General features: G+C 58.5%; 8 protein-coding genes across 8 annotated transcripts; 4 read left to right on the plus strand and 4 right to left on the minus strand.

Annotated features, from left to right (window-relative positions):
• Window position 1: 1 nt before the first annotated feature.
• On the minus strand, window positions 2-2,303 carry KVR01_002256 (uncharacterized protein; the record flags this gene model as incomplete). The annotated part of the gene is made up of 7 exons (XM_044781562.1): window positions 2-205; window positions 292-404; window positions 467-546; window positions 605-743; window positions 909-1,161; window positions 1,242-2,066; window positions 2,145-2,303. 7 exons carry the CDS (start codon window positions 2,301-2,303, stop codon window positions 2-4), a joined length of 1,773 nt encoding a protein of 590 aa, XP_044647271.1.
• Window positions 2,304-3,032: 729 nt separating this feature from the next.
• KVR01_002743 (uncharacterized protein) lies at window positions 3,033-4,153 on the minus strand. The gene is made up of 3 exons (XM_044784873.1): window positions 3,843-4,153; window positions 3,679-3,762; window positions 3,033-3,589 (listed from the first exon to the last, which is right to left on the minus strand). The coding sequence occupies exons 1-3, from the start codon at window positions 3,975-3,977 to the stop codon at window positions 3,257-3,259; spliced, it is 552 nt and encodes a 183-aa protein (XP_044647758.1). The 5' UTR covers window positions 3,978-4,153; the 3' UTR covers window positions 3,033-3,256.
• Window positions 4,154-4,271: 118 nt separating this feature from the next.
• On the plus strand, window positions 4,272-6,261 carry KVR01_002460 (ubiquitin-protein ligase peroxin 12). Its single transcript, XM_044790943.1, has one exon. It carries the CDS (start codon window positions 4,388-4,390, stop codon window positions 5,684-5,686), a length of 1,299 nt encoding a protein of 432 aa, XP_044647475.1. The 5' UTR covers window positions 4,272-4,387; the 3' UTR covers window positions 5,687-6,261.
• Window positions 6,262-6,545: 284 nt separating this feature from the next.
• On the plus strand, window positions 6,546-9,425 carry KVR01_002312 (uncharacterized protein; the record flags this gene model as incomplete). The annotated part of the gene is made up of 7 exons (XM_044783828.1): window positions 6,546-6,640; window positions 6,731-6,957; window positions 7,048-7,141; window positions 7,238-7,310; window positions 7,393-7,486; window positions 7,577-7,773; window positions 7,884-9,425. The coding sequence occupies 7 exons, from the start codon at window positions 6,546-6,548 to the stop codon at window positions 9,423-9,425; spliced, it is 2,322 nt and encodes a 773-aa protein (XP_044647327.1).
• Window positions 9,426-9,539: 114 nt separating this feature from the next.
• On the minus strand, window positions 9,540-10,520 carry KVR01_002855 (uncharacterized protein; the record flags this gene model as incomplete). The annotated part of the gene is made up of 1 exon (XM_044791432.1): window positions 9,540-10,520. The coding sequence occupies one exon, from the start codon at window positions 10,518-10,520 to the stop codon at window positions 9,540-9,542; it is 981 nt and encodes a 326-aa protein (XP_044647870.1).
• A 765-nt stretch (window positions 10,521-11,285) lies between these two features.
• KVR01_002809 (uncharacterized protein) lies at window positions 11,286-17,197 on the plus strand. The gene is made up of 2 exons (XM_044782914.1): window positions 11,286-11,395; window positions 11,461-17,197. The coding sequence occupies exon 2, from the start codon at window positions 13,948-13,950 to the stop codon at window positions 16,684-16,686; it is 2,739 nt and encodes a 912-aa protein (XP_044647824.1). The 5' UTR covers window positions 11,286-11,395; window positions 11,461-13,947; the 3' UTR covers window positions 16,687-17,197.
• A 211-nt stretch (window positions 17,198-17,408) lies between these two features.
• KVR01_002080 (UDP-N-acetylglucosamine--dolichyl-phosphate N-acetylglucosaminephosphotransferase) lies at window positions 17,409-19,367 on the minus strand. Its single transcript, XM_044794455.1, has 2 exons — window positions 18,804-19,367; window positions 17,409-18,723 (listed from the first exon to the last, which is right to left on the minus strand). Exons 1-2 carry the CDS (start codon window positions 19,221-19,223, stop codon window positions 17,731-17,733), a joined length of 1,413 nt encoding a protein of 470 aa, XP_044647095.1. The 5' UTR covers window positions 19,224-19,367; the 3' UTR covers window positions 17,409-17,730.
• Window positions 19,368-20,539: 1,172 nt separating this feature from the next.
• KVR01_003485 (uncharacterized protein) lies at window positions 20,540-21,871 on the plus strand (the record flags this gene model as incomplete). Its single annotated transcript, XM_044790034.1, has 2 exons — window positions 20,540-20,767; window positions 20,822-21,871. 2 exons carry the CDS (start codon window positions 20,540-20,542, stop codon window positions 21,869-21,871), a joined length of 1,278 nt encoding a protein of 425 aa, XP_044648500.1.
• Window positions 21,872-21,992: the final 121 nt, after the last annotated feature.

The raw sequence follows: 21,992 nt of genomic DNA on the forward strand, positions 1-21,992 counted from the left end.
CCTAATCCTTTTTCTCGTCCGGGCCTTGCGGCCTCATCCCACTGAGGACAAATACATCCCCATCGCTATCCTCTCCCCCCTCGCTGTAAGAATCTTCTCCCGCGCCCTCAGCCGGGCCGGGACGTCCTTCCTCGCTCCCGTCGTCATCTTCCTCATCCTCATCCTCATCCTCTGGAAACTCGTATTCCTCATCATCAGAGTTTATCTAGAGCGTTGAGGCAGTCAGTCAGCCAGGTGCTGGAGCACAAATTTCAAGCTGAAATTCTCTCCTCCCCGGGTTGCTTGGATTACCTGGAACACGCTCAAAGGGCCGAGCTCTTCGTCGCCGTCGCCGTCTGCGGGCGTGAGGTAAACCTCCTCTTCTATCCCGTCGATAAGGGTGCGGTAGTCATTCTCGGTGATGCCTGTCTGACAAGTCAACGGGTTTGCGTGTAAGGTATGGGCTGCTAAGAAAGACAACGCATACGATCGTCGCGGCTGCCCGGGTGGCGGTCCGCGATTTTCCAGAATGCGGTTGGGCCGACGGGGCCGGACGGGTCGTAGTCCCTGCAGGGTGGTGGTTAGCACCTGGCAGGACATGAATGTCTAAATCGCCCGCGCTCACTTGTCAAACCAGTTCCCGACCACCTTGGCCGACCTGAGGCCGCCGACCTGGACGCTCTCGCTGCGCCACCTCTCCTCGCCGTTGAAAATGGAGTGGCTTGTCCAGCGCACCTCGCCCTCCCTGGTCAGGCGGACGGTCCCTGTCGTCGAACTGTCAGCACCACCCACCGCACAACCCAGCCACTGCTTCTTTGTTTCACAAAGTGTACGGGCCGAAGGGTCAAAGGGGGCAGGAAATAGAGGGCGGCTGGGGGTGGGCACGCCCGCGGAAAGAAACCAAGTACTCTTGGCGGAAATAACCTCACCTGTGAGGCCCGAGTTTGCGTTCTCGTCCAGGCTGGAGTCCAGGGATTTGGAGAGGCCCTCGAAGTGCACCACGGGGAGGGCCTGGCCGTCCTCGGGCCCGGGCGGCTCGATCTTTGTGACGCGGATCTTGACCACGATCAGCCGTGTTGCCTCAAGCTCGTCAAGGGCGTGCCGGGGCAGATAGTCCGGGAGATCGTCGTGGGGTGGGAAGTTGTATGCGAAGAAGTCGTTGTAGTCGAGGAAGCAGACGATCTGCGAAAATAGGATCAGTGCTTGCCCGTCATCCATGACGCTGGGCCAGGGCCCCCGGGGCGAGGGGAGTATTTCATTACCCTCAGCCAAGTCCCGGTCACATCGTAAGGATCTTGCAGGTCCAGGTCCGTGACATGCCTATTCGTCGGTTCAGGGACGTAGCTGTCCGGCCAGCAGCCGCCAAACGGCCTGCCCCAGAAGTGGTTAAAGACAGGCAGGCGGTCCAGACCTTTCAACTTCATGTTGTGCCAAAGGACAATCATGATCGCCTCGACCTTTTCCCAGTCGACCTTATAACCCGGCTGGTCCCGCGGGCCGTCATCGCCGACATGGCTGCCGTCGGGGCCCTCGTCCATAAACGGGCCCCAGCGCGTGCGGGCCGTGTACTCGCGGATGTCATAGACCTTGCTGATGGCAAAGGGGTGGGTCCTGCTGGACCGCAGGCGGCCATAGTTGAGCACGGGGGAGCCGTACAGGCAGTGCAGCTTGGCGGACATCTGGCGCTCCTCGGTGGGCGGCTGCTTGGGCGACGTGAACTTCTTTATGGGGGCGCGCGCCCGCTGGAAGAGAAAGGACCTGCACAGGAAGGCGTGGACGGCCGACTCGTGGGAGAAGCACTCGCGCAGGATGCTCGCGTTCCGGCTCTCCCCGTACGTGACGCTCGGCCTTGGGCGGGTGGCCTGCGATGTGACGTGCTGCAGGAGACGGGTGACGGTGTTGTAGACAAAAGGGAGGTCATCGTTCTGCCCTTCGTCTAGGACATCTCTCCCACATGCATCCCCCGAGAACAGCGGGTGAGAGCTCGCCCTCTCGGGCTGCTTGCTAGCACATATGCGTTTCAGCTTGACCAGATCTTGGATTTCTTGGATCCAATCGAGTTGTGCATCTGGTTGGGGTGGTGCATCCTAGATATTGCGGCCTAATTAGCAGTCATCCTATCCCGGGGATTCAGTGTTGTGAGGCAAACAAGTACCGAGACTCACAAGATGGCGCAGATACACAGCTCGAAACAGGGCGTTGTTATCCTTCACAGCATGATACAGGTACTGACAGGTCGTGTTGACCGTTGCCAGGTCCTCGGGGTCCACGAAGCTCAGGACATGGCTCACGATCTCTAGTGGTAGCTGTGTGAGGAGGACCATGATGCGAGCGATAGTTTGATGAAACACAGCCCGGCAGTTCCGATCAGAGGGGGGAAACACTTGTTCGCACAGCGAACAGTGGGTGAGGTGTGGGGGGGGGGGGGTGTAATTTTGAGGCTCTCAGAGATATTACTGCATTAAATAATTCAACGGTGGCTCACTCGCTAGGATGGAGTCAGTCTGTGCCGGTGGACAGATGACGGCGAGACGTTGCCAGTCGTCGGGGTACCAGGTGGACCTGTCTCGGAGTTGAGCTTGGTTTCCGGGGACTGGAGCATGCTTAGTACTTAGGCAGGTATCCTGGGGTTTGTAGCTCCCGGCCCAACGCCCAAAGCTTGAGATGTGCGCGCAATAAGATCCGAGCCCGCGAAATGGACGAGGAAATAAGCATAAGTCCGATTTGGCCGTCGCAGGTGCTCTGCCATGCGCTGCCGAGCAAATGCGGGGTGGGCCCTTCGTCTTCCTCGGGCCAACGCTATATTGCATGGGAGCTCTCGAGGCGGATAGTCCCGCGGAATAAAACAACGATTTGTTTATTCTGTTGGTTGACCAGGAGGGACGGTGACCAGTGAGGAGTGGTGTTGGTCTAGATATGCCGTTGCGTGTACTTGATGATGATTACTCTGCTCAAGTGTTAGTTACCTAGGTACCGAGGTACTTAATCCAGACACAACTTCAAGGCAATGTATGATCCTCATCTTCACTTTCTCGGAAGTAGGCTGGCTAAGCGGGCCACCAACGAACAATTCCAGACATCGTCCCCTTGTACAAACTAGGGGGGATTGGGTTCATTCCGTGATGTACCCCCTGTCTATGCACGCACATGACCTGTATGTCATGTTGTACCTCTGCGTGTATCTACACGTGTACACGCTGTGTAGAGTATATTTCCCTCTAGGTAAACGCCAACTCGGAAGACCCGAGTCGTGAACAAATCTCACACTGGGCTTGAGTTAAAGCTTGCTGCCGGCCTCGGGGTCAGCATTAACCTTTCCGTGTTCACACACGGTGAGCAGAGTCCCGTCGCTAGCCCTCCTCATCGTGCCCCGGATCGTAGCCAGCCTCCTTCCGATGCTCAGGATTTCCGCCTCGACCAAGATCTCCTCGCCGAGTGGTATTGGTTTGAGGTAGGTCACATTCAGCGTCCTGCTCACCCCCAGCCAGAACCAAAACCCGGGCTTGTTGACCAAGGTCAGCGGCATCGTTGTCACCCAGTCGAAGAGGCTGGCAATGTGGCCCCCATGGGCATTGCCCATCCTGTTGCAATTATTCTGCTGGATAGTATACTGTGTCATGCTGTATCAGAAATCGTCCCTGCACAACTCCAGGGAGCCCTCGGAAGACATGACGACCACGAAGGACAACTCGTCCTCACCTTGAATACGACCTTGGGGTGGTTTGGGTCATCCACAGACCATGAGTGGAGTTTCAGAAATGGTGAACATCTTGACATCCATTCCTGGCGTACAAGCGAGGGTCAGCATGAAGTGGAATGTGCGGACGGGAGGGAGCCCTGGAGAGGGCATCGTGTCGGTGTACCTGCAGCTCTGGGTCCTCGTCCTGCGCAACGGTGTATTCGAGCCATAGCTTGAGCCTGTCTGCACCTTGCACCTCATACAATCTCTTCCTTATGGACTTTAGGCGTTCGCCATCATTTCTGGGCGGGTTCGACATGGCACCGAGCAGTAAGGGAGGATCAATGATAGACCACAGTATCGTGGCCTCGAGTTTGTATAAATGACCAAAAGGTCGAATTGAAGTGAGAACCCAAAAAGTACTTATCTACTTGCTTTATGTGCCGGATGGTTTGTAGCAGATAAGTTCCTGTTCTGGATGGATGTCAGCGGCTCTTGGATTGGAGACATGGCAAAGTACCTCGGCATCGGCCGCATCGGTCAGGGATTCGCAGAGACAACCCCCCCCCCCCCGAGGTTCGCCCTCGACAGCGGCACACATCACACCCGTCGTCCATCCCAAGCCTTCACTTCAACCTTCAACCCTCGTTCTTTTCCAAACAAGCCGCCTCCCATGGCTGGTAATAGATAGCACACACACACACTCCCTCCCTCCCTCTCATCAGCAAGATGGAGTTCATAACTGCCCTGCGGGGCATGACCTTTGACGACCAGAAGCCGTCGCTGTTTGAGCTTCTCTCGGAGCAGCAACTCGCAGACCTGCTGCCGCCCACGCTGCGCTACCTCCTCGTCCACGCCACCCAGCGCTCCCCGCGCTACCTGCTGCCGGTGCTCAACTCGTTCGACGAGCTCTACGCCCTGCTGATGCTCGTGGTCGAGCGCCACTACCTGACCACCCGCGGCGGCTCCTTCACCGAGCACTTCTACGGGCTCAAGCGCGAGAAGGCCCTGGCCGCCGAGATCCCCCGCGCCTCCGCCCGCGCCCCGGCCGTCGTCAGGGACACCCTGCGCCTCGCCACCGCCGACGTCTGGAGGAACCTCGCCGTCATCGTCGGCCTGCCCTACCTCAAGAGGAAGCTGGACGACGCCTACGAGGTCAACGCCCCGCGCGCCCTGCTCGGCACCGCCTACACCACCCTGCCGCCCAACGCCACCTGGACGGACAAGCTGCTCCACTACTACCGGTGGTTCCTGAGGAACGTCTACCCGAGCCTCAATGCCGCCTACTACTTCTCGCTGCTGGCCTTCAACCTGGCCTACCTCTTCGACAACTCAAAGTACCACAACCCCTTCCTGTGGCTGATCGGCACCAGGATGCGCAGGATGACCGGCGCCGACTACGCCGCCATCGAGGCCCTCAACGACAAGGCCGCCGGCAAGGGCGCGGCCCCGGGGCCCTCCTCCTTCTTCTCCCCGCGCAACATGGGCTCCAAGCTCCTCTCGAGCCTGTCCGTCCTCCTGCCCACCAGCATCTTCGCCCTCAAGTTCCTCGAGTGGTGGTACGCCTCCGACTTTGCCAAGCAGCTGTCGCGCAGGGCCGCCGAGAGCCTGGACCTGCCCCCGCCCACCGTGTCCGGGGCCGCGCACACCACCCCGGCCGGCAAGCCCGCGCCCGCAAAGGAGGGCGCTGAGGCGGGTGATGAGGAGGGCGAGGAGGACGAGAACACCCTGGCGGAGCACGCGCCTATCGCAAAACCCTCGCTGCTGCCCATCTACACCGTCCGACCACCCAGGAACTCGGAGCTGTGTCCGATCTGCAGGGACGATATCACGACGCCCACGGCGTGCCAGACGGGCGTGGTGTACTGCTATACCTGCGTGCACAGGTGGGTCAGCGGTGTTCACCCGAGGCAGGAGGCCTTCATGGCCGACAAGAAGGGCAAGTGGGAGAGCGGCGAGTCGAGATGTGCCGTTACTGGGAGGAGGGTGCTCGGGGGGACCGAAGGGCTGAGGCGGATCATGGTCTAATCCGGTGTGTGGGGAGGGGGTAGGCCGGGTGGACGGTCTTTTTTTTCTCGAAATGCCCTTCTTGTCAACTTGTTCGCATAGCGTCTGGCGTTTTGTTCTTATAATTTTCAAGGGAACCGGCCCTCATACGCAATCACGATATCAAATTACCCGCTCAGACCCGCAAATCCAGCCCATAAAGGATAGTCGATACATTCACGTCGAATGTTGTGGTAAGGACTTCAACATGATCTCGGCCAATCGCCACACCGGCACGGCTCTGCCAGCACTTACTGGGTGGGCCCGAAACAGATCACAATAACGGTGCCACTCAGCATCAACCGTGGGCCAGGCGCCACGCCCGTTGGAAAACCACGAACCCGCCCGCCCGGTCGCGAGGCTGAGGAATGGAACTCAACGGGCGGCCCAGGCTCGGTGGCAGTGGCGGCACTACCCCAGAGGACGGGCGGGCATTGGCCCCATTCTAGGTATTTGTTGTCTCTTCGAGATTGAGATTCCCAAGAAAAGAAAGACGGTTTAAAATAACAACGGGCGCGTGCCTCTCCCGCGATCGGCTGTGCCCGCGCGTGTTCCTGGCGCGAGGAATGCGTGATGTCTCGGCTTCTGCGCATTCCACATTCTCTGGTACCGGGCTTGTATTTTATACAATCTACTGTTCACGACGAACAACACATATTTAAAAGCACGCTTCCTTAAACCCACCGTTTACCCTCTATACCTCTGCTGTTTCCACCTCTCGCTCCGGTTGCTCCAGTAGGGCATGTAGTTCTCACTCTAGTCACTCTTTGAGTCCCTTCTTGACGCTCGTTTCTTTTTCCCACATTGTGGCCGCTTGTGTGCCACGAGTTCGACACCTACAATGGCGTACAGCCTTGCAGTGTCCTATGCTGGACAGGGTCTAATAGATGGCTTCAATTTCGTGTCCATCCCGGACCCGAACGACGGCTTCGTGGCGTAAGTGTCCCAGCCCGAGAGGGTCATACATTCGCGCCTCCGTTTTGTGAAGACTGCAAGTCGCTAAAACAACCATGACCCAAACGTCAGCTACCAGAACCTCCCCAGCGCCCTGGCCTATGGCTACGTCTCCATCAACCCAAACACGAGCGCCGTCAAGCTCAGCCCCGACAGCACCAACAGGTACGACCCGGACGGCTCCCTGGGCGGCCGTCCCAGCATCCGGATCGAGAGCAAGCAGGTGGTGAACCAGGGGAGCATTGTCATCGGCGACTTTGCCCATATGCCGGGTTCACAGTGCGGGACGTGGCCAGCGTGTAAGTCGCCCTCCCCACCCACCCACAGAGACCCGAGAGGCGTGTATATTGCCGGCTGGTAGTTGACATGTGACGCCTGACCTTTTGCAGTCTGGATGTACGGCCCGGACTGGCCCTCAGGGGGAGAAATTGATATAATAGAGGGTGCCAACCAGGTATACCGCAACCTGATATCCGCCCACACGTGAGCAGCCTCCCATGTTTATCCCTCCTTTCCCTACTTAGCTCCCCCGACATTCTGACGAGCGAACAATTGCTGACGACGCGGTCGTCGTTGCAGCGGCGAGGTCTGCACACTACCCAGTTCAGGGCTCTATACCGGGACACAGCAGTTCAAAAACTGCACATACGACGTAAGTAGTGGCTCCAGGGCCGTCCGTTCTGTTCCTGGTGACCGTTGTAGGAGAGCGGAGGCTGAATTGAAGGACACCACAGGAGGATATCGGGCTCGTCGAGGGCTGTAACTATATTCCGCCGACAACGGACTCCTCCTCGTACGGTGACAATTTCAATGCCGTCGGAGGCGGTGGTAAGTAGTATCCGGAGGCCACACGGCCAAGCTGGTCCTTCCCCAATCCGATCCCTCAGTGCTCTGATGTCTGACCTTGAGCCGTTGCAGTATACGCCACGGAATGGACCAGCCAGTCCATCAAGATCTGGCACTGGCCCCGGAACAAGATCCCCCAGGACATCGTGAACAAGAAGCCCGACCCGAGTACATGGGGCGCGCCGCAGGCGCTGTTTGGCGACAGCGGCGACCCAGACTCATGTGACATAGGCATGAGCTTCTACAACATGAGCATTGTGCTGAACGTCGTGAGTCGAAGCCCGTGGCTTTTCTTTCTCGCTCCCTCGCTCGCTCATTTTCTCTTGCAAGGCGACGATGGTATTTAGGCTGTGGCATCCGCTGACCTTGACCGAACCAGGATTTCTGCGGCTCATACGCGGCTGGCAACCAGTGGGGAAGCAGCTCGTGCTACTACTACTCGTCGTCCTGCGAGATTTGGGTTGGCAACACTCCTTCAGCATTCCAGAACTCGTACTGGGAGGTGAACTACATCGACGTGTATAGCCAAGGCTTCGTTTTGCCATCCTCCACGCCCGGTCTCCCAGCGACGAGCGGCGGCCCAGGTCTGCCAACTTCTGCAGTGGTGCCCACAACGATCGCGACACCGCCCGCTTCCGGTGCCAGCTCTGGCTCTGGTCCGGTAGATACTCTGGTGCCGCCGCCGGGATCAAGCGGTGGTTCCGAAGGCGGCTCAGCACCTACTCTGGTGCCTTCAGGACCAGGTCTCTCCGTTGCCCCCTCTGGAAACACCTTGCCTCCCAACAGCCCATCTGGCGGCGTCTTCCCGACCACTCCTGTGTCATCCTCGCCCTTGCCGACAGATAGCTTGGTCCCCGAGAGAGACCCAGCTACCATCGGCAGTTTCGCCCTGCTGGGCTGCTTCGCGTCGACCACCCGGTTCAGCACGTTCACCTTGTCCGGTGACGATGGCTCCATGACACCGGAGGTCTGCGTGGCACTGTGCCGGAGCAGAGTATATGCGGGAGTGCACGATAGAACATGCTATTGTGCTGACGCCCTCGATGCCAGCACGTCTGCGATTCCAGACCGCAGCCTCTGCAACATACCGTGCCCTGGAAACCCGGGCCAGTTCTGCGGTGGCAACAATCCTCTCGCGGTTGGGAAACGTGACGCACCAAACAGTTTCCTTCTTACTGTCTATGTCAACCTCGCGGGCCCACCCGCTGTGATCCCGCCGCCAGCACCGGGTCTGGGCGGCGTCCCCGGCCTGACGCAGACCATCACCACCACGATCACGTATACAGCGGTCTGCCCTACGAACCCAGCTTTGCTGGTCACGCAGGAGTACTGCACCACGCTCAAGGACTGCGCTCGGTGCGCCAAACCGAGTGTCCCCATGACCGCAGTAACTCAGACCTGCAACAAATGCGGCAAGAAGGGGGAGTCTTCTGTGACGCTGACTGTACCGTGTGGGGTCGCATCTGGATGGGCGAATGGAGGCGATCTTGGCTGGCAGAAGCCTGGTTGGCAGAAGCCTGGTCCAAAACCAGGTGACGTTGGTCCTCCAACACCAGGAGGAGGTCCTGGCCAACTGCCTGTGCCCAAGCCTCCAATGCCCGGTGCCCCGCCTGTCGGGCCCGTGGGGCCTGTCGGCCCAGTTCCTCCAGTTCCTCCAGTTGCTCCTATTGTCCCAGTGGTTCCTGGTGCTCCTCAGGCTCCTCAGGCTCCTGCCGCCCCAGGCGCCCCGGGTGGTGGTGGACAGGCACCAGGTCCGCAACCCGGTGCCAAGGTCGGCAATGCGACAGTGCCTGCACCCACGCAAGGTATTGTGCCGACAGGACCGGGCGGGTTCAAGCCCGTGCAGGCGGGTGCGGAGAGAAGCGGTAGGACGAGTGCTGGCGTGTTGTTCGGTACGGTTCTCATTGGTTTACTGTTCTGATGAAGTCGGATATTCCTCCACCGGCTTGTCTATCTGATGATATTTTGCTGGACTCACTTGCTCCCGCTTGTTCCATTTAGTGATGATAATATTCTGGCCGGGCTGAGATTCGTATCATAGCTCAACGACCTGCGCCGGGCTCTTACATAATTTGCCCGACTTTCCTTGCATACAGCTAGCGTTGACCATGAGGCTCGCGTTGTTGGAGCCAGGTCCGAGCATGAGGTACTTGAAGGCAACGGCGTTGACACCGTAATAAATGACCTTGAGAGCATCGAACCAGCTGCTGTTGGGGATCATGTCAAAAAGCGCGCCGCGCGGAGGGCCTGACATGAGCCTCTCGTAGGCGCTCTGACACTCGTCAAAGTAGAGGCTTTCCTGTCCACGGCCACAGTGAACGTGTCCATAGACATGCAGCCTTGGCTTGACCCTCCACAACTCCTCGAGCAGTCCTGGGCAGCCTAGGCCCAAGTCCTGATGAGAGCGTGGCGGAGTGTGGGTGACCAAGACTTGTGTGTCGGTGGGAATCCTACCTCTCCACGGGCTCCTGTCGGCGGGGTATTGGAAGGCAAAGCTGCTGCGTCCACACGAGGGGATGTCGGCAGCACCATACACGTTCAACTTCCTGCCGGCTTGGAAGTGGAGGGTGACGGAGCTGTCCTGTAGGTAATGCAGGCCTCTGAAGTCGACCCTATTCCCCTCGCGCTTGTCCTGGACCAGTCTTGCCCTGACATCGCACCAGCTGTCATGGTTTCCCGCAATGACAATCTTGTGACGGTGGGGCAGAGAGGCCAGCCAGTCGACCTGCTTCTGGATGTCTTTGGCGGAGCCGGAGTTGGTCAGGTCTCCGGCGTGGATCAAGAGATCGCCGTCCGGGACGTCGCGGACGATCTGATCATGGGTGTCAGATAGACAGACAACCCTGATGGGTGGCTTTTCGCTGGGGGGGCGGAAGGGCTTGCCACGCAGGAGGAGGAGGAGATGGTAGATGCAGGTAACCAGAAAGTGTAATGGGGAGGAGAGCATGTGGTCCAGGAGGGTCTGTTTCTCCCATTTGCTAGAGCGGCGGAGCTTAAGCCGCTGGAGAAGTCCCATCGTACGGGGTGGTGGGGAGCTGTGGTGGTGATTTGGGTTTCCGTTCGGAGGAGAGCTCGGGAGGGGTGAGCTGGGCAGACCTTGTTCGGTCAAACCAGCCTCCAACGCCGGGTGGGCACGTGTGGGCACTGGGCATCTGGCAAGCAGGCAAGCTGGCGACCTGGCGAGGGGTCTGGGCTGGCTGGGCTGGCTGGCTGCCCTGGGTGCCTGCAGCTTTGGAGTTGAGGTGAGGGGAGCTAAGCAGGAATGCCAGGGTGCCAGGTGCCAGGGTGACAGGGTGCCAGGACGCAAGGAAAGGACGCAAGGACGCACCGTATTTGACAAAACAATCATCACGGTGTGGCGTGCGTGTCTGGTCCCGGCAGCCTGGCAGGATGGGGAGCTCAAAGACTGTGCGACGCACGGTATGCGAGGTGGTGCTATACATAGCACACAGGCCCTGAGGCCCACTGGCAGTGGGCGGACTGGCGAAATGCAATTTGGTCTCATGCGAGGGAAATCGGCCGGATTTGCCATGGCACGCCCACACCAGGCATTGCCAGCATCGCGCGACTGTCGAGGGCAGGGTCGGCAGCAGGGTCAGACCAAGCGGCCTCTCGCCATTGGAGGGCCGTGCAGAGCCCAAAACCTTAGACTGGCTGGCCGAGCCAGGGCTCCCTCGTCTGCTCGTCCGGCCAAGTCGCCAAGTCCATCGCATTGCAGTGCACGGCTCGGGCATGGCTGGCATGGCGAGCAGCGTTCAAGGGTCTGCAGCTTGTCAAAAGGCTGCCGTATCGCGACGTAACTCAGTACCGTTTTGGTTCTCGTTCAACAAAGACAGTCAACCGTTTGTTTGATGTTGGAGCCTTGGAAATGCTGTGCCATGGTCGTACTAGGTAGGTCTACACTCCGTACTCCGTACTGTGCCGTGCGTTACACTGACGCAACTGGCGCTCGAAAGCCGGGTCCAGAGGCAGGCAAGGGCACAGTCCTTGACCTGAACAGTGTCAGAGTGGTGTGAGCCTCGTGACTCGGTCCTACGCACTCTGCGTCGTCCCTCGGTGATGCAGTCGGTGTTGGGCAGTGGCCCAGTGGGACGACGAGCAACAGGGAAGCGAGGCCTGGCCTGGCAGCCTGGGCTGCCCGGGCCCCCCCTGGGTGGCACACGACAACTGACCTCATCCCGGCAGCCCGCCTTTGCCCACCCAGGAATTCCAACCTGCAACAACTCTGATGCCGCTCCATGCCCGTTTCTCTCTCCTTCTCCCTCCCCCACCCCAGCCATTCCCACACCCGCCTCCCGCCTCCCGCCTCCCACTCAACCCTTCCTTCCAGGTTGGTACAGTACCATTCACGGCCCTCCCCTCACACTCATCGTTTGTGCCCAGTCAGTCTGTTGTCGCACCGACTGCTGCCACTGCCACTGCCACTGCCACTGGCCCTGGCCTGGCCTGGAGGAGATCCCCAAAGGTCCCTCACCGGCCGGGCTTTGACGGCTTCATTCGGCAGCGCCCTTCTATCACTTCTTCATCCATCAGTCGCTCCTTCATTCTTTTCATTTCCCTTGCCCACACCATCAGCCCACCCCGGGGCCTTGTCATCAATCTCTTCATCGCATCATCATTCCAACACCCTCGCTTCATCATACCTCACCGTTATATACCTAGCCCGTGAAAGCTTCATCCTGCCGTCCTTTCCCCTTGCCCTGCGAAGACCCCCCACCACACAACTCCATCACACGTATTGCCTTGGGTTTGTCGTCGTGCTCGCGCACATACAACACACAAGCCTGGGCACTGGCACCGATGCTCACTTTGCATTCACTGCACCACATGTTACGCAACACCCCGTCGGGAGGGCAGCCATACATCGCGAGTTGTCCTTGTTCCGGAACAGAACTCATGTCAGTTGCGGCGTTGACATTGAGTTGGGCAGCCCCCCTTTCTCTTTTCCCTGCTGTTTCTCCCGTTGAAGAAGTCCTTTGCTTTCACTTCACGTTGCGACGATGCCGTGCTGGTGACGGATGCGTTGACCCTGCATCAAAGTTTCCCCTTAACAGCTACCCATTACCCGTACCGGCAGCCTGCGCTAGTGGGATACGCGACCCGTTCCAAACCACTTTCAGCCAAGCTCCCAACCAAGCACCTCACTACTCCCTACCATGCCCAGCCGTACGCAGGCGCCGCGAACGGGGTCTCATTTTTGCTTAGTACCCAGGTAAGTGAGAGAGGGAGGTGGTCCTGCGATTTCTGCCCCCGAGGCCGCGCAGGGCTTGTCCTGTCTGCGCTGCGCTGCCCTCTGCAAGGCAAGCCCTTCGCCAGGCCAGCACGGCAGCACGGCAGCACGCACCAGGGCACCCGCTGGTCCCTCGCTACCTGTTGCTAGCAGGTCCAGTGGCACCCGCAGCCGGCCAGCCGCCTCTTATTGGCCGCCCGGCCCAACAATAGCACTGGGCCACTGGCACTGGCACCGACTGGCCTCCACCGACGAAATGGGTGCGCACCTCTGTCTGTCTTGGGGCCTCTGCTCTCCTGCACTCCCTGCCCACCTGTCTGGCTGGTCTGGGGTCCGGCAGTCCAACGCCCACGCCCACGCCCACGCACCGCTGCTTGCTGCTGCACCCGCTCGGCTGCACGCGCAGTCGCTCCCTCACTCTCACCCTCTCTTACTCTCACACTCTCGGTCGGCCGCTCAGGCCTGTCTTTCTTCCTCTGCTGTCGCCCCCTCTCTTCACTCTCTTTCTTCCTCCTCCCAACCTGCCTTCCTTCCACGTCCTCGACATTCACACCCTTCCCTCGCGAGATCGCCCTCTCTTGTCCCTCGAGTCCGCATGAATCTGCCGCATTCATGGTCTGTTTCGTCTTCTCTCCCTTACCCGCCTCCTTTGAATCTCCTTGTCCCTCGAGGCGCATCCTCTCCTCGCCCTAGAGTCGACTCCTCGGTTCTGTCTTCGTGATCCCACTGCCCACCCACCCAACCAAACACTTGGACCAACGCTCAAGACAACAAACCCACTCGAAATCGAAGCGAATCGAACCCGATCCCAAGCCAGCCAAATCCACCCCAAACGACGACACGCAACTCATCCTCTCAGGCTCCCGTCCGTCTCGTTCGCTTCGCGACAACACCAACACCCCTTCGCACCCAGCGTCCTCGGTCCTCGGCCTTCTTCGATCTGCCTCTTGTCAGCAACGCCCCGGCAGTCCTCCCAGTCGCGTTGGCCACCGATCCCATTTGAGTCGCGGACGCTGACGACTTCTCGACTACGGCTGTTCGAGTCCTCCCTTCGAATGGTCAACCCCGTGATCCTCGTCTGCCGTGCCCACAGTGTCTTATTCCCCAGGCTCCTTTCTTGAGTCGCGCTCCGTCATGCCCTCCAGAACGCGGAGATAAACAGTCCATCCAAACCACTCTGATCCTCACGTTCCCCCCGCGAGGCTCACAGATTATGACAGAAAATCTCCCGCCGTTGTTGACTGTCGCTTCGGACAAGCCTGAAAAGGCGAGGCCGCAAGAGGATGAGGGCATAATCAAGTGCATCTGCAATTTTGCCCATGATGATGGAGCCACAGTCTTCTGCGAGAAGTGCAACACATGGCAACACATTGACTGCTACTACCACCCCCTTGGCGAGGCCGAAAAGGTCAAACAGGAGGACTTTGATCACAGTTGTGCCGACTGCAATCCTCGCATCCTCGACAAACACCAGGCCATGGAGCGACAACGAAAACGTCTCGGCCTCCAGCCCGACGAAGACAATCCCCACGACAAACGGCCAAAGAAAGCTCCCGCAAAAGCCCCGAAGAAGAAGATCAAGCCCATCGATCTCCAGCTGAATGGACACGCCGCCGGTGCGGACGCCTCCAAGCATGGCAGCCCACCAGACCACCCGCCAGCGAAGAAACCCAAAACCTCGCACAAGTCTAGCCAGTCCGTCAGCTCTCACGCGCCCAAGCGAAGTCCTTCTCACAGCGTACAGAGGGCCACCCACAGCCATCCTATAAGCCCCGCCAACACGCCCCCCGACACAAATAACATGGCCAATGACTTTGAACTGCCCCTCTTCACGGAGCAGTTCATTCACCTTTACGACGACTCCGATGTCCAGATCGTAGACACGAACACTTACGCGACCTTGGACACACAGACGAAAATCTCGGAGTGGCTGAAAGAAGGCCACGATTCCTTCCGCAGAGACACGGCACGCGACTTCAAAGATCTGGTCACACAACCAAAACAGCCTCCGCTCGAACACCCTATGAAGGTGGAGAGCGAACCGCTGAAGGACGGTGTGCACCGGCAGTACGTCACGACACCCTCTGCTATCGACAAGGATGTTCCCATGATGGAGCTCAACGGAATCGTCGGCCTACAAAAGGACTACCCAGCCCGCTTTGGCAGCCAGTGGAGTGACCTCAGTGCACCCCTACCATTCGTGTTCTTCACCCCTTTGGTTCCGCTTTTCATCGACACAAGGAAAGAAGGATCAATTGCTCGCTATGTTCGTCTATCTTGCAAACCCAACGCTACGATCGATACGTACTACTTGTCTGATGGCGCGGTGTTCCATTTCTGGCTCGTAAGTGAAAGGCCTATAGCCGCCAAAGAAGAGATCACGCTGCCATGGGAGTTCAGGTTCCCCCCTGAAACCCAAACGCGGTTTGTCAAGCTGCTTGGGCTTGGCGACGAGGAGCCGGCCGCCAATATCGACCCAACCGACTACAACTTTCTTTCAGATTGGATTAACCGCATGTTGTCCCTCTACGGTGGTTGTGCCTGCGACCTTGGCAACGACTGTGCCTTTAAGCGCTTCCACCGCAATTATCGCGACAAGTCTCAGTTACGCCCCAACCCACAAAAGAGAAAGCGCGCGAAAACCAAGACGCACACCATCTCACCGACAAGCACTGGACAGGCCACCAACAGCCGCGCCGCCAGCGAGGGCCATCTGGACGAGATGACAGAGACCGACGTCAATGTAGCTGCCGGCTCTCGCAGTAAGCCGCCTAGTCGAGATCGAACCCCAGCGCGGCTCGGCTCGTTTGACCACATTGGGATACTCACTGAGCCAACCAACCGAGATAAGAGAAAAGTCCAAATGGCCGAGGATCTTTTTCAGAAGTCGGCACAGGAGCAGCATCAACCACCACGGAAGAAGAAAAAGGCATCTACTGATGCAAACGCGCATCCCACCACCAACTCGGGCACAGTGAAGCCAAAAGCCCGGACTGGCATCAGCGAGGTGCCTGACAAACCCAACGGAGAAGAGCCCCGCTACGTCGACGCGGGTACTTCGGGAAGCAAGCCAGTATCGCCTACCAGCGCGACATCGCACCATTCGGCCAGGTCCGTCAAGCCGCCACCGTCATCTACATCGGGGTCGCGCAAGGGCTCGTCCGAGGCACCCAGAAGCTACAGCGACGCCGCGGTACAGACCGAACCGGAGCACGGCCACTGTGCACAGCCAAGGCCGAAGAGGAGGATCATGTCCCTCACGATGCGGCTCATGGCTCAGAGACGTAGGGACGTCTTTCCACAACGCCCATCCAGCGCCATGGACCTAGACTCGCCAACGACGACCAAGAGCTCTCTTGGATCGCCTTCGACTGCGCCCAAACAGTGCCCCCTGTCTTCGCCTACTTCCGCCGCAGATGTCGACGCTCCGATGCCCGACGCCCCTCTTGCGCCCGGCCACGTCGTCACCTCCAGCCCCCCTCTGACCAATGGTAACGTGCCTGTTATCAATTCTAAAGAAGCCAAGTCGCCAGAGTTACGCGTGTCAATGCCCCCTCCTGCATTTACGAGTCCCACGTCTGCAACATCGGTGACTGCTGTCACCACTCCAATATCAACCAATGGGTCCGTCGCGCAGTCGCCTTTGTCGAACGCCAACCTGCCCAGTCCTTTCGGACCCGTTACAAATGGGAACACGGCCGCACCCAGCCCAATTAAGAAGAAAATGAGTCTGAGTGAATACAAGAACAAAGCCAACAAGGCGGCTGCGTCAGCGAAGTCGATAACGGATACCACTCACCCACTAAAGACCGCTTCATCGACCACGGACCCGCTGAAAGCTACGAGTAACGGTGATAATGGGGCAATGGATTTGGACCGGGCGACAGCTGACTCTGGGGCAGGGGAGGCGACTGGTAGCATATCAGCGGCCCAGGCGAACACTGTTTCTTGAGACTTGCTGCTTGAGTACATCCGGTGGGCAGCGAGACAACGCCTCCATACAAAGTTTTCTTTTCTTTTTGCGATAGCCCAAGGCGTCTGGCTTGACCTGGCTTTTATAATGATTCCACTCTGAGTATCAACCTATCACGATGATATTAGGACCAAAACGGCTTTGGGGACGGGGGGTCGGGTACTTCTCTGGGTCAAGGTACACTGGCGTTATTTTGGGTTGGGATTAAAACCCAGGAGAAGCGTTTGCGGATGTCTCTACGATCTTTAGCACCCTTTGTACGTTTTATTTTCTTGCTATTTTTTTTTGGCCCGGACGACGACGACGAATTGGACGAATCGGGCGTGGCTGGAGGGAGCCAGTTGAAAGTTCTCGGGAGAAACTATCAGAACTCCCGGGGGCGTTGTCAGATCTGACTTGGACCAGCTCTGTTGTAACTCTATACTTATGGTGAGACAATGAGATCTCCCGAAAAGCAATTTCTGCTTTCTATACATCCAGAATCCCAGAATCTGGTTTTCCTGCCTGCCAGAGAGTGACATTGTTGGAAGAGTACGGTGCCAGAGCCTACTCAGTGGCCTATGTTGGAGAAACGTCTTGAGCGGGCGTGACTTGACTGATGCGAGGTAAGTTACATGGCAGGTGTACGTGTGATGTCTGTCGCCTGCATCTACCAAATACAAGCACTGATCGTTGTGCGAAACTGTCTCGGTAGGAGGGGCGAAGCAGGCTGTGCGAGTTTTAATAGGCCACTGGATGATATGAGAAACTCGAGAATCGGTCCGAAACTTTTGTTGCATATCCTTGCCTATCTGCGTGTCTGCGCAATATGCCGCCACCTGGTATCATGTATGCATAAACGCCCAAAATCCCTTATATACATCTTAAGCTTTTGATGGTGGGAGATAAACTGCCCAAACGCGAAGCAAGAGAAACAAGAAAAGGAACAATGGGTTTTTCCAAACGGAAAGCGAAAATAGACAATATATAGCTTCGAGGGCTTGGGAACGCTCTCGATCCTTCTGGTGCCAAGCCCGGATTTACTCACAACAGCAAGCTCCAGTTGTCCTCCTTAAAGACGAGCAGCGCGAGCTTGTGGCGGACAAAGAGTCCGAACAGCCCGCACGCGACCTGGAAGGCGGTAAGCTCCCAGGCGAGGCGGTCCTCGCGGAGGGGCCCGCGCCAGACCAGCCACAGGTTCAGAATGGTCAGGTTGCTCGTCTCCTCGAAGCGCTCCTGGCCCGTCTCCTTGTCGGTGGCGGTGACGACCTTGAGCAGGCGCAGGCGGCCCAGCAGGCGGATGACGGCGGCGACGGGGGCCGCGGGCTGCCTCTCGGGGGTCCAGGGGGTGACGGAGGGCTCGAGCAGGCCGGTGCGGGAGTTGAACCTGGGCAGGCGGTGGCGCGGGCAGGGGATGATGTGGAAGAGCTGGGGCGCCGAGTAGAGGAAGTTGGCGACCTGGGGGATCAGGAGCAGCATCAGGGTCTTGCTGAAGTGGCCCAGGACGCTGACAACCACGAAGACCATGCCTGCGAAGTAGCAATAGGTGTCGCCGACGAAGACGCGGGCCGGGTACTTGTTGTGGGCGAAGAGGGCGAGGCTCACGCCCAGGAAGGGCAGGAGGAAGTATAAGCTGAAGAGATGGCTGTCCACGGCCGGGTGGGGGTAGGCGGTGGTGAGATAGAGGGCGTCGTTGAGGACCAGCAGCAGCGCGATGACGATGGACTGCATGACCTCGATCCCGTTGATGCCGGCAAGGATGTTGATCGAGTTTGGGCAGAAGATGGCACATGCTGCCATGTAGATGTAGTAGAAGACGCCGAGGTCGATCAGCTCCTTGCCCACCAGGGACTGGAGCGGGATGGGGAGGACGATGGAGGTGACGCCGAAGTCGACAAAGTAGACGATCAGGAGGGGGATCGAGGCGAAGGCCGGGATGAAGAACTTGTGCCGCCAGCGAATGTCGAAGAGGTCGTCGCCAATGCCGAGGATGGTTATGGCCTGAAGCGAGAGTATCGCGGAGAGGAAGGACGCGAGCTAACACACAGCGCATGGTCAGTTCCCACCCAATCGGGTCTGTGGGAAGAATAAGAAGGGGGCGGTGGTGGTCTACTCACTTTGCTATGAGGGAACTTGTGTAAGAAGCGACCCTCATGAACATGCTCGACGTGTAGGACGACATCCCTGTTGCCACCGCCGCTGGTAGCAGCCACGATGTCCTTGTAGAAAGGGAACGGGGCGAAGACTATGATGGCGAGCAGGTAGACGACGGCGCAGATTGCGCCGGCGCACTCGGGGATCTCTCTCCTGTTGGTCTTGGACATGTCGACGCCCTTGAGCCCGGCCTTGATGAAGGTCGGGCCCAGCCAGCGGATCATGGCATATGCGGCGGCGTAGGCCATGCCGCTCAGGGCGAGCGAGGCGATCAGGGGCTCGCCCTCGCCGCGGAAGGTGTTGGCCAGGATGGTGCCACATGCGGCAGAGAGGGCGGCGAGGCTGACCGTCTCGGTCCGGGTGAGGTCGGGGGTCGTCGCCATGGCTGGCGGAGGAGTGTGAGGAGCTGAGGTTCAAGGGCCGGCCCTAGCCCAGGGAGGGGATGGAATGGGGTTGTCAGGACCAGTAGTGCGAGGAAATTGAGTGAGTGTGTTCTCGAGACGGGTGACGGGATCGTCGGCCACGAGATGTGGAGTTTTGTTGCTGCGACGGGGACCAAAAAGGCGACGTCTCCAAAGGGCCAAGGTGACGCAGCTTGCTGGAGCTTTCCGGCGTGGACCCCACCACCCCCGAAGCTGCTGGGGCCGGTTGGGCCAATTGGGGCAGCCGATTGGAGCAAGATAAATAAGGGTGCTTTAGCGACCTCCCAGTGGGTCCTGGGCGCATCCAGGGCTGCCAGGGTCCTCGAGGAGGACCTGACATGTGAGAGACGACCCATCAGAACTTGCCACGAGGCAACGCAATCAACAGCCGTGCGTCCACAGACTGGTGTCTACATGGTAGAGTATCTTTCACAAGCGAGGGGTACCTACAGCATGGGGCTGCTTCTGTTGGGTCTGGTGTTGTGCGAGTTGTTGCAACCTTGCTCATGCTGTGCATGGATGCATATCTGTAACTTTCCCGCGTAAACATACCTTTTACTTGAGCCAAGGTGATGGTGGCAAGTTTCCTGAGGTTATTCTGGTTCAAGAAAAAAGGCAATTCCGGATCAGACAATGTCTCACCTCAGTAGCCACTCAACAGCCTGGCCATTCCAAAGTTCTGATTGTCTACAAATACAAGCCAGCACAACTGCCAGAAAAGAAACCGTACACTGTTAGATATTTGACCCATGCACAATGAAATTAACTACAGGGAATCTCACAGAAGGACAGTTGCAGTGGAGTGACCTCATATAGGATAGCATACCATGTGGCTATCTCCAATTTCACGGCTAACAAGTCCACCATCTGCCTAATATAGAGATGGCTTTGTGTGTCCCTCAGCACCCTCCCCGGTCCAAGTTCTGGCTGCCGACAGTCTGTCCTCCTCCCAAGCTGCACACTGTCCAGGAACTTGATTGTCCTATGCCCTCTTTTCAACTGTTTCTATTTGTTCACATTGAATTTCCTTAATCCAGACTTCTACTAGCTTGAATAAAACAGTCAGTCCTGCCTGTATGTGTCTTACATATAAAGCTTACAACTGTCACTTGCAGTGCCTTCGAGGGCCGCGCACGGGCCACCATTGACAGCACCCACTCCCTCAAGCGCTTGTGGGTTGGCTGGCTGTTGATCTTCAACGATGAATCAACCAGCCCGATCCCACCTCTGCGAAATGTAATAATATCTCAGCCACCACTGACTTTGGATATACAAGTATGGCACCAGCTTTGGGGGAGCCTCCCGTAACGGAGGAACGGGCCCAGTTTGAGCTCATCATGAAGCACGGCCATCACGACCTGGTCCAGGCAGTGGCATTCAACGCCTACGGCGACCGCTGCGCCACAGGCTCCGTTGATGGCAAGATCAGGGTCTTCAACCGCCACAAGGACAGCATCTGGAGGTTATGTGATACCTGGACAGCTCATGGCGGCGAGATACTTGAGGTGAGCTCGCCTCGGCCCGGCCGGTCACGTCGCAGCTGCTGAAACTCACCACAGTTGCAATGGCTCCCGCCAACCGTCTATCCCAATGTCGTCGCATCACTCGGCATAGAGGGCCGCTTCAAGCTCTGGGCAGAAGACCCTTCCGCCGCCCCGGGCCGCCGCTTTGGCAGCCGTTCCAAGGATAACGCCAAAGCTGCCTTCGAGCATCGCTCTCCTCGCGCCCCATACCGCTCATTCTCCATCAAGCACAACGAGGAGACGCGCCAGACTCATCTTGCCCTCCTGGCCGCCGACGGCAGGCTGACTGTCCACGAGAACGAGATGTCCGAGAACCTGTCCGACTGGACCCAGATGGACGAGCTGTCGACCTGTGACAAGCCTGCCCGCGGCGAGGAGACCTCCTTCCGCGTGCGCTTCGACCCCAACATTGACCCTTGCTACAACGCCCTGCGCGCCGGCATGCCCACCGACACGCTGAGCCTGGTTGTCGCCGCCATGGACAAGGTCAAGATCTACCGCACCCGCGACGTCGTCATCCACTCCTACGGCGTCCCGTCCACCAAGAAGGAGTTCTACGAGGCCGCCGTGGTGTCGGCGCACCGCGGGCTGGTCCGGGATGTCGCATGGGCGCCGGGGAACATCAGGGGCTACGATATCATTGCGTCGGCTTGTATGGATGGCTACGTGAGGGTCATACGCGTCGATACTCCGCACGACAGCAACGACGGTAGGTCGTGGTCCTCGAGCGACCTGGTCAAGGGCGGCTCTCGCCCTGAGGCCTCGTCCAGGGCCGCCGGCAACGGATCAGGTGGGGGCCAGGCGCAGCACCCCTCGGGCATCAGCCAGGGTGTACACCATCCCACGGCAGACGGCGACAGGAGGAAGAACCAGGCTGGCCACATCTACCACACCATGCAGTCGCTCTCCATGCTGGAGAACCACAGGACTCCGATGTGGAGGGTCGGGTTCGACGACGACGGGCAGATCCTGGGGTGTGTTGGGGACGACGGCAAGCTCCTCTGCTTCCGGCAACAGGCCGATGGGCAGTGGCGCAAGAGCTCAGAAATCGGCATTATGAAGATGAAAATGGCAGTCCCTTCATGAAGGCGGTGAAACAAATCTCGAGCTTGCCGGCATGCGCACTCGGACTGCACTCTGCCGAGTGTGATCGCTCGGCGTCGAGGTGGTTGGCGCGGCTGCCCCGCATTTGACACACGAGCTTAAG

This window comes from Diaporthe batatas (genome assembly GCF_019321695.1).
Source record: "Diaporthe batatas strain CRI 302-4 chromosome Unknown Contig00003, whole genome shotgun sequence".
In the NCBI taxonomy this organism is placed as follows: domain Eukaryota; kingdom Fungi; phylum Ascomycota; class Sordariomycetes; order Diaporthales; family Diaporthaceae; genus Diaporthe; species Diaporthe batatas.